Source organism: Limulus polyphemus, unplaced genomic scaffold, assembly GCF_000517525.1.
Source record: "Limulus polyphemus unplaced genomic scaffold, Limulus_polyphemus-2.1.2 Scaffold5, whole genome shotgun sequence".
In the NCBI taxonomy this organism is placed as follows: Eukaryota; Metazoa; Arthropoda; class Merostomata; order Xiphosura; family Limulidae; genus Limulus; species Limulus polyphemus.
Genome location: NW_013665615.1, coordinates 1,109,420 through 1,121,010, shown reverse-complemented (window position 1 = coordinate 1,121,010; position 11,591 = coordinate 1,109,420). Strand labels below are relative to the sequence as shown.

The 11,591-nt window shown below is 31.2% G+C and overlaps 1 protein-coding gene across 1 annotated transcript in view; it reads right to left on the bottom strand.

Annotated features, from left to right (window-relative positions):
- Nucleotides 1-10,561, bottom strand: part of LOC106474380 (cGMP-dependent protein kinase, isozyme 2 forms cD4/T1/T3A/T3B-like) — a 125,561-nt gene extending 115,000 nt beyond the window's left edge. Inside the window, exons 1-2 of the mRNA XM_013935106.2 lie at nucleotides 10,486-10,561; nucleotides 9,537-9,853 (exon numbers count right to left, since the gene is read on the bottom strand). Of these exons, the coding sequence (XP_013790560.1) occupies nucleotides 9,537-9,814 (278 nt within the window). The 5' untranslated portion in view covers nucleotides 9,815-9,853; nucleotides 10,486-10,561. The remainder of the gene's footprint in view (nucleotides 1-9,536; nucleotides 9,854-10,485) is intronic.
- Nucleotides 10,562-11,591: the final 1,030 nt, after the last annotated feature.

Sequence of the window (11,591 nt, the reverse complement as noted above, 5' to 3'; positions counted from 1 at the left end):
AAATTATTCCCATCACAAAATATCCCTGAAACTAACACATTGTTTTTTTAAAGAGGACAAAATAAAAATTGTATATTTCCAATACCATTGATAATAATACAAACTGGATATTGGATAAATAGGTTCAGTAACACAAAAAAATATCAATTATTCAGCAATTCATTTAAATCTCCCTTTCCAACCCTGTAACTACAAAATATTGTTTGTGATCACACCTGTATCACTTTCCTGTTTTTTTTTTGTAGATTTGAATATCCAATACAAAACTTTCACTGGTTTCATTGTTCCAGTTAACATTAGTCTACCATTTGTAGTTGGTCTTAGTTCTTTAAAAATTAAAAATCCATTTCTGTTTTTCGAAAGAATGCTCAGAATAGGTTGAAACTATTACCTACTGTCAAATTAAAAACAAAAAATTAATGTTGCATTTGAGAATTTCATTTAACAAAGACTAATCTTGGTCCAGTTAGTTCAAAATTTCTAACCAAAGCTCAACATTACATAGGGCATACTTTACATGGTCACTATAACTCCCTTGTAATTTTAGCTGAAGTTTTTTAATTCAACAATAAAATGTGTCTATTTTATAATTTTGAGATGTAAAATCAAAATGTTTAGATATATATTTATTTAAAACTAAAAAAAAAAACTTAAAAATTGATAAAGTGCAAGCATACTTCATTATAATTTTCTAATAAAAAATTGAATTCTGTTTGTAAACTAATGTTGTGACAACCAAAATATTACCTAAACAGCCTGATCATATATTCTATTTTCCTGCAACCATTTCAACATTAGAGCTGGAAGATTAATCATTATAACCAACTACCTAGAAGCATCAATTAATGTCATATAAAATTAATTAAAAGTAGTGTGTCCAATTATTACTGTTTTCCATTATTCCAATAATTCAAATGTTCAAAATATTGCCATTACAATTTCTTATTATTACTTTTGATTAATCCAAAGTTGTTCAGTTTCATCAAATCATGAAAATAATCACCTAATCAAAATTAGTATGTCCAGTTATTACTGTTTTTATAATTCCAAGTCTCATATGAGAATAGCTGGTCAGTTGAATGTAATGGATTAGAGTCCAACAAACTATTGATTATACAATTCCACTAATCACCGAGTTCTATTTAACATGGTGCATATTTCTCTTTCTGTTATTTAAAAAAATCCTATTTATTTTTCATGATGGCTCAACAAATAGAAACTGGATTGTAGCAAATGTAATTAAATTAATAGTACTTTAGGAATTAAACAACTTATATATGTATGCAAATATATGGTATAAGGTAATCATTCTTGTAATTAATTATGCATTTCTTACTTTTACCATTTATAAATAAATTTTCCATCATTCTTTCAGCATTTTGATACAACTCAATATGGTCAGCTGGACTTACCATTAATATTTTAACAAATCAATCTCAAAATAAAACAGATGAGTTAATACATCTGTTCAAAACAGATTCTTACAGTGCTATTTTTTTTTTAATACTTCCCACCTAAAAACATTGACAACATCTGACGGATCTAACTTGTTCTAATTAGAATAATGAAAAATCAACTGTAATATGACTATGTTAAATTGTACATTTTTGTTTTAATGTAGCAAGTGCAATAAACACCATATTAAACTAGCATTTTTATAAAATTTCAGAATAAAGAGTGTTCTAAAACTATCACAGAAATTTTTTGTTCCAGGTCATTATATTTATTATACTGGTCATGTGGTTGAGCATTATATATGTAGATAAATATAATATACAGTACCAGTTCCAAAGAACAATGAATCTAAAGCATGTTTCTAACAGTAGTGTTTAACAATGCCACTATTAAATCTTTTAGGATAATAAGTTTTGAAAAATATGAAATATAAAACTTTCTATTAAATTAAGTGCATAGAAAAGATTTCTACAAACACAGCAACTTTAACAAGACTTCCTTTATCCTACATTAACCAAACAAATATTATTTCTTATCACTGAGTACAGAAAACTCCTAAATGAATGTATTTATATTATAGTATTTGTGTACATGTAAGCATTGATGTTCTGCAAGCTGTAAATATTTGAGCTGTTTGATCATATTTTTTATACATTTTATTAAAGTTGTACATAATTTGTCTGTATATTAAGTGTTCATTCCACAAAGAAAGCTTCTAGTTAGTAATCAGACTTTGGACTCTTCTAGGTTAACTCTGGAATAAAAGTAAATGTATGTACTGCTTGACAAAGATTGTGTTTCCTTGTTAAAACATCTCAAAAGTGTTGTATATCACTCTTCAAGAAACATGCAACAGAATTCTTGACAAAAATATTAAATACTGATGTTACAATCTTGTTCAGAAAATGCAAGCAATAAATATTTAAGTGCAACAAGAATTATCCTAATTTTAGTCTGGTACAAACTTTCATCCATTAGCTTTAGATGCTAGAGAATTGAAACTATTTACACTGGTTTAGTAAACATACATCACGCAGAATTTGTCCTGTACAGACACAAGAATATCCAATTATCTACACGTACGTCTCACAATTAAAACATGTAGAAACCATATCCAACTACTGAAGCTACAGTATTTTTCCAAAACATACATAAAAAAACAACATACACACACACATGTCTGTCTGTCTGTGTGTGTGTGTGTGTGTGTGTGTGTGTGAGTGTGTGTGCGAGTGTATAGAAAAAAAAAGCCAAAAATACTGATTAAACAAAACAGCTATACAATGATTACTTACTGGGAAATAGCCCATAACAATTTGATATTGGTCAAAATTAGAAAGCTGATGCTCTACCTCCAACCCATAACAGAAAAACAAGTGAATTTACATGTATAGAAAAGTAACAAATGAAAACTTCAAATATTATAGTGTAAATACATTCTAATCAAGATCACATCCACTACTTCATGTGTGCACATATATGTTGGCATTGTGTATAGTACTGATTAATAACAACAGACAGAAGAAAAACTAAAGAATGATTTAAGTTAAAGTTTAACTGTATCAATACTAGTCATATACAGTGCAGGTTAACCGAGCATGAGCCCCCCCCAACCCCACCATATACTTCTTAAATTACGACTTTTATCAGTATGATAAATGAAATACATTTTTTGCCAGAATGGGAAAAAAATAATTATTGTTTTGTTAATAAAATTATAAAATCCTATAAAGAAAAAATTGAGGGAAAAAAAAATAAGGCAATTGTACGTTTCACTAATATTTCACTTATTGATACCACGTTTTTTCCCTAAATGCATTTTGATGACACCTTGATAGGTGAAACCATGGTAGTAATAAATGATATATTGGTGAAATATACAACCGTCTTTTTTTCCCTCATTTGTTTAATAATGGAGTTTCACCAAGTACTGACAGTTTTAATTAATAATTATATAAATCATATAAATTTAATTAAATAATGTACTTTACTTACCATGTATAAACTATAAAGATTATAATTTTTTAAATATCTACATATTGATTTCTTCCAAATTCATTTCAACTATAAAATTCAGTTAAAAAACATTGTTTTTGATCTAGGCATAAAATATAGACCCCCATGCATGAATTTGAACAGACCCTGTGCAAAGGCTAATCTGGTTGTCCTTACACACAAGTATACCAAACAAATACTGTCTGTCTGGTGCCACAGGTTATGAAAAACTAGCTGAAATAATTTCAAAGAAATGTGGTACAAGTAAAAGTGGACTCCCAAAATATCAAGTATAAATGGATAAGCAATTGGATAAATGGTTTGAGTTTGGTAGACATTTTAATTTCACCTCCTTAATGCCATGAGTTAAGGTTCAATTGAGCAAAAACATCAGTATGAAAACAGATGGAAGACACTAAAATAAAAGCTATGTTTAATGTTGTACACAGTACAAGCAACTTTTGAATTGACACAGTTTCTAAGCCCAGTATTGCAAGTACCTTTCATAGTAATAAATATATTGCCTAATCCAAGACAAACTATCCAGTGGTATACACACTTCAAACATTTCACTAGATATATAGCTGTAGTGATCTACATTTATAATCATACATTTCAAACATAAGTTCAGATGTAAAACTTCCTGATAACACTGTATTTTATCTATTACACTCCAATAATACAACACTACAGACAAAAAAAGGACCATTTGATCTTTCAAAACTATCCCTGCACAAGAGAAAAGTAAAATTCTAAAGCCACCCTTTATTTTTCAGGAAAATGTAGGTTTCCCTCTTAAACTCTCATAAAGTACCAGCCTCTACTATTGTTGATGGTAATTCATTCTATATGCCAATCACCCTGTTATAAGATGAAAACTCTTAACTGGAAACTAGCACGTCTTTTCCAAATCTTAAACTTCTGTCTTCTCATCCTATTGTCCTCAAAATACAGAAAGAAATAACCAGAGGACCTATTGATCGCACAGATCTATAATCTTGCAAACTTCAATAAGATCACTATTTAGCTTTCTTTTTTTCCAAGATAAGGGACTGTAATCTATACCTATAAAATAATGGTAACCCTTCCATTCCCAGAATCATCGTAGTTACTGCAACTAGCAGTCCTCCTCTAAACCTTTTCCAACAAGTCATTATCTTTATTTTTTAGATAAGGAGGTTACACAATAGTCCAAAGGAGGCCTAACTGTGGATGTGTTACATAATGTTTACACTGGTTACCCAGGTACACATCTGACAACTTTATAACTCAGTTCCAAGATCACTACCCAGATCCATCAAAACAATAACTAACATCAAACTGCATGCATTTATTTAATTTTTTTATCAGCATTCCAGCTTTCCAAGGTTGTCTAAGTGTAAATATCAAGAATGGTATGTCATATATGTTTTGTGTGTGTTAAGAAATAAAAGAAAAAAAAGAATTCACCAAAGCTTTGGTATGTGTTTGTTTTGTTTTGCATGCATTCCTTTCTCTCTGATAGTACCACAAGTCTCATCCCCACCAGTGATTGTGTACTGTTATTGTTTACTAGATACAGTGTACAACACACATAACATCACACAGTTGTCAGGTTGCATACTGAGGCTTGCGATATTGTGCACAAAGCCTGTATGCAGTGCAACAAACCACTCCATGGGTAATATACACTTGAATCTGAACTTGCACTTGTCATCACGCATTCATGAAGTCCATTGGCTGATGCAGTATGGGTTATACTATGGATTGTTCTGCCTAATCACATAAACTATATCAGTGACAGAAATTGGAAGCATATGATTAGCCAAACAATAATATCAGAATGTGAAACTCATTTGAAGGTTGCTGTAAAATATCTGACTATAAAGTAAGGGAGGGACCGTAGATGCTGGAAGTTGCAACTAATGGCAAAGTAGTAAAATAGTTTGTGTCATGGTTACATTACTGCAGTAAGCAAGTTTAACCATGGCTTGCAAGTTATAACTGCTCTGTAAGCCACAAACCCTTGCTTGTGTCTAGGATAGAAAAATTAAAAAAGGCTTGCAGAATACGGTTAATTCGGAAGCTACACTGACTACACATCAGAAAATGAGCATGACAAACAGTACAGCAAGCAGTAGACTTAGTTTAACTAACCAGGAGCTAGCCTAAGCAAGGCCTATACTGTAAATACAAATGCTCCATTTCAGTTTCATGATTTTTTGTAAATTTTTCCTTTAGTTTTAAACGTTTTTGTAATGTTTTTATACTATCATTTAATCTCATTCCCTGCAACTTTAGCTTTCCAGATTCTACCAAATTTACAAAACTGCAAATACAGGCAGCCCAACACTAAGCTAACCAGTCTTTCAGTTTCCATTGATATTTAAAATTAAGTAAACTGACAGCTATCCAACAGATATTGACCCTCGGGTACCTGGGTTGAAAATTTCTATGCAGTGTAACCACCAGTTTAGAGATAATTACCACTTTTGACTTGTAATTAATACATCTATAAATATGTATAAAAATTATATTAACTTTACAATTAGCCTTGATTGCTTGAGTGACTTTATCCACCAATATCCAAAAATCATTTTCTTCATCTATATAAAATGTCTAATCCAAATTATGATAACTCAAATTCATGTGACCTTGCACATACTATGATTAAAGATAATTTGCTAAATATTTGTTTAACTTACCATCAGGATTTGGCATTTAACTGATCAAAAAAAGTCAATTGACCATTCAAATAATATTTTTAACCTTAAATGACATAATGAATTTTACTAAATTTAATGTAAGTAGTGTAAATAAAATGAATATAAAGAACTGGTTTATTGTTCATTTTCAGCCACATAATAACAATAAAACCAGTGCTGTATAGTGGTGCCATTTTGGCATTGTTTATTGTAATAAATAGCATAAACAATAATTATACCAAATATCTAACTGTATTTTTAATAATAAGGATGGTTATGAAGTTACATTGCAAGTTTAAAGAACATCATATTCTTATCAAACTGGAGAAGCTTTCTGAGAAAATGGGCAAAAACTAAACTCAAAAAGGAAAACTGAAACACAGCAGCCTAATAAAGCAGTTTGTCAGTAATATGGATGACCTTTTTGGCATCACTCATAGGAATGCCATTATGCTGATGAAGATCTCAGAAGACAAGGAATTTCTTTTTGCACAGAGGGAAAGTGGATGACATAGGTGTAGGACCAGGCAGAGTTCTTTCTTTACAGAAATCAAGAGCTGAAAAAATAAACGATGCAAGTATAGACAGGAACAGCAGATCTTGAATGAAACTGTTAGTTGTTGGAAATCAACTCGCAGCAGTGATGATGGCGTTGTTGGATACAGTTTCAATAACAGTGACGAGGATTGAGGAGCAATTGGAGAATTATCACTTTCTAAACTAAAAATAGGGCAAGAAGAAATATCACTCACAATTTAGCACCACTTATGGACAGAACCAAATTGAGTGACAGAAAAGCAACATTTGTTCTTACTACCAAAGCTCACAGTCTTGGTTATGATGTGCAGAAGCTAACCAACAACCATTTCTTGGTCCAAAGATCTCAACATCACTTCTGTAAAGAACTTGTCAAAAACTTGAAGGAATAGTTCCAGCCAACAGTCTAACTTATAGTTCACTGGTATAGGTGGCTCCTTAATGACCTCACAGGGAAAGAATAAGTGGATTCTCTGCCAGTGAACCGGTCTGGAGTAAAAGTAATCCAACTCCTAGGTGTTCCAAAATTGACTTCTAATACTGGAAAGGCTCAAGCCTCTGTTGCGACATATTTTCTGTAAGAGTGAAGAGTCACTGACAGTGTAAAGGTAGTTTGCTTTGACACAACAGCAAGGAACACATGTCACATAAATGGAGCATGTATGCTGTTAGAACAAAGATTAAACAAGAATTTTCTGTATTTGGCATGCCAGCATCACATCTTAGAATTTGTCCTGGCATATTTTCAAAGGCTGAATGAGGCTTTCCTCTGGTTTGGGTATTGCAATTTTCAAACAATTATAGCAATCTTGGGAATACATGAACCAGTCTAGTTATTAAAATGCAGCTGAACATGATAAAGTAGCATAAACTAATAGAGGAAGTTAAGGAAAGTATCAATGGGTTTGCTACAAGACAACTTCAGGTCAGCCAACCTAGAGAGAATTATTGAGAGCTTCTTGAAATAGCCATAACTTTTCTTGGTGGCATCCCTCCTTGCAAGTGTGATTTATATCATCTGGAGCACTGTATCATCCATGATACATGGCCAAGGCATTATATGCTTTCAAGGTTCAGAGGTTTATAGAGCAGTTAAGCTTACTGGTTGTGAGGAAATAAGACTTTTGACATCTGCACCTTCATTGTTCAAGTCTATTTTAGGGCATGGTTCACTTCTTCCAATGCCATTTCTGCTTCTCACAATGACCCCAACTTCCTTAAATGTCTTGTTAGATATATGAAAGTCAATTCTTCTCTTTCAAAATCTGCCCATCATAAATTTGCTGCACATCTATGGTATCTCAATGAGGAACTATTGGTTTGGCATTTTTTGATTAAGCTGTACCCATAGAGACAAAATGAAAAATGGTAAAGGCACTAAATGATAAAGAATATATAGACGAACTTACATCTAGATGAATATCAGAAAATATGAAGATACTCCATATTCTGTTTTAATATAGGTTTTTGTAGCTGAAAGAATTTCTTTAACATCAGTGCATCACTTTTTTTAAGATTAAAATATTCCAAACCTTAATAAATGTTGATATATTTAATTAATATTAAATCAAAGGAAGCTACCTATACATACATAATAACTACATATCTACCCAGTAACGAGTGTAGCAACTTAAGTACACTGCTCTTACATTATTACCTATAAAAATTAGAATGCATTCTTTCACCATTTGGGTGCCCTCATTGATAGTAATATTTTAATCCATAATTCCAACAATATCTCACAAGGTTCATCCAGCTTACGAGATTTAGGTAAGCCCTAAATCCATATCTTAAGTTAGCAAAGCAAATTAATCTTTATAATAAAAATTAAAAGTAATAAAAATATACAGATTAAACAATATTGTTATTGAAAATAACATTAAGGAAACAGAGTATACCTTACTGATAAACCTACCAATGGTTTGCTTGGTGCACTTTTGTAGATTACTATTTAGAGTTTGAGAAGTTTCCCTTAAACTCTTATTTATCTCTCTCTCTCTCTCTCTTTAAAAAGAGCTGTTATAGGAAAGCTCCAGATCCATAGTGTTTTGGAATTTTTTTGTTAGTTGTAATTTTGAGGCATATAAAAAGTTTGCATTTCATTAGTGCTTCTAATCATATCTGTGAAAGAATGATATTGATACTGTTGAAAATGCCTCCATTCTTCAAAAGGATATGCAAAATAAGATGTAATACTGAGAAGTGTAAATTTATTACATACTGAAAACTTTTGACCATTTGAAGTTAAGAGATCTTAATGAATCCCTTTAAGATAATCCATCCCTGGAATCATCCTAGTAGCCCTCCTCTTAACCCATTACAGTTATTCACTATCCTTTCTTAAAAAAGCCTAACAAATGATTTGTATACAGGCATCTGCTCATGTCTAAAAGGAAAAGAGAGATGTTTTACATATCTGATCTTTGACATCCTTTAAATTCTAGGACAACTTTGTCTTGTCCTATTGGTTATTTTATTTCTTAATCTTTTTATTATTTATACAAGTAATAATATGAGAAAACTGAAAAACTGCTAGGAAAAAGATAAATATTTATATGTAACGATGATAAACTCTTGAGACTGAAACCTTCAGTAGTTCAACATTTACCAGTGATAAAAATAACTGCACAAAGCTACAAAATTTTGTATAATGGTGTAGTAAATTGTTAAACTTTGTTACCAATCAACGTAAACCACATCATACAAATTAAATATAATTGTTGCTACTTTCAACAAATTGGAATTTCAATGGTAAACAAATACTAATAGTTTGATAACTCCAACAACAAGGTATCCAAAATAATAGATGGTTCACAAAAAGTAATATTACCATTTACGTCAAAAATTTACTTCAACAAAACTTACTGTTCTGACTTGGAATACTCTGGAAACTTGGTTGATATAAGATCTTGAATAGTTTGTAAAGACTGTGGTTCTGCAGATATTCCTTGGGCTCGTTCTTTACGTCTTCCACGGTAAATGTAGCTATTATAAGATGGTGGCATAAGCACAGACTGATATTTGTCCAATTGACTACGTAACTGTTGAATTTCTTCATCTTTCTGAGAAAGCAAGTTCTCTAGTTGTTGGATAGTGTCTTGTTGATGTTTAATAGTCTCATTTATGTCTTCTAGGGTTCCCATTATAACTTTATTAGCAATTTATTTGCTAATTTTTCAGCCCTAGAAAAAGTTAAAAATCTATTTCAACAAAAAATCAGTGATTCTGAGATAAATTAAAGATCTAATGCAAGCTTAAAGTTAAAATACATCATACTCTAAAGGCTAAAAATATCAAAAGTAATAATATAATAATCAACTTATAGTTACACAATGCTTCTCCTTATCCTTAGTCCTGCGTTTAATTAAACCTCATAAAATATTATAGTGCCTTATAATGGAAATTAAGAGCTAGAGTAACTTCAGTAAGTTAGGGATGGACTATTCACAGCATGTTGTGCACTCTAAAATGTTCCACAAATAAACTCGAAGGTCAAAAGTTTGAATTTCTGTAACTGAAGATAATACTCAGTTTGCTTTATCTAGTTGTCCTCAACTTCGTATCTGAATGCAAGCATAGCTTCGTTTACTTTAAGATGAACTTAGTATTTTGAACTTATGTTCCTGCACTTCCACTTCAGCGTTCACATTTCATTAGATTCCAAACTAGTTCACGAAATACTTTTTCAAATCTAATTCCATGCACCTTTTAAACAGAATATTGTGAATGTCTTAACGATATGACATACAGTCAAAATTCCAGAAATGAAACTAAACACTTTTAAATAAAATTACAAGTTAACTTCGACTCCTACCTTGAACAAACTGGAACAAATCACATGGCAAATACAAACGTGTTTAATGTGCCACACAAGTTCAAAAGAAAAATCACTATGTCGCCCTCTATCGGTGTTTTCTATCTTCTTTTTTTGTTGTGTGTGTGTGTGGTTTAAGGGCAGATTCTCCTTGATCAGTGGATGAGGCTCAAAAATCTAACGTGCGACGAGCGAAAATAGAGCAGAGTTTAACATTTTTACAATAAATGTAAGAACTTAAAAACTAGGTCAGGTCATTTGGCAGTACATTTTACTTCTTACAGTTATCATAGTAAAATAATTAGTTTATTATTTTCTGCAATAAGCTCAAAGTAAAAAGAAACTTAAATGCATATTGAACTGTTATCTGTAAGTTCTTAATAATGAAGAGTTCATTATTTTGGTGTAAAAATAATCTTGAATATTTTGTGGTGAATAGATAAATAGCGTATTATTATATATATTTTAACCTATACATTATAATTGAAAACAAATAAAAACTAAAATAACCATAAATAAATACTCTCTACATCTTCTTAGTATTGCCCAGTGGTTTAAGTGTCGATCTGCTAAACTACAGGTCCAAAGATCGAGCCCGTGATATTCTGATACTTTAAGCGCTCTGGGAACTTTATAAAAGCGACATTTGATCTTGGTATTTGGTGAAAAGTAGCCGCGCCAGCACATGCTGCTGGCTTGTTTCCTTTAAGCAGTTCAATATTAAAAATGAGTATGCTTGAATATTGGGGTTTCTAAACCCGGCCGTTAAGCATACATGCCGCATAAGGTGTCGTTCATATTGAAGCTGAATATGAAATTAGATAATTATGATGCTATTGTGATTTAGTAAAACAAGTTAAGCTTGACATTTAATTATTTCCGTTATACACAATTTACTACCAATATGTCAAGCTAAAGTTATTATGAAAGGCGCTTTTGTTTTTCAGTATTAAAAAAAAAGTTACTAAACTGATAATTATTTTCAGTTTTTGTTGTTGTTGTTGATGATGTTTTTGTTATGCAGTGCAATTCAATAAGAGTTACTTGATTTCAGCCATTACTCCAGTAAATTAGAGCTTACTGCTTATTTGGTCTACCGGTTGCTA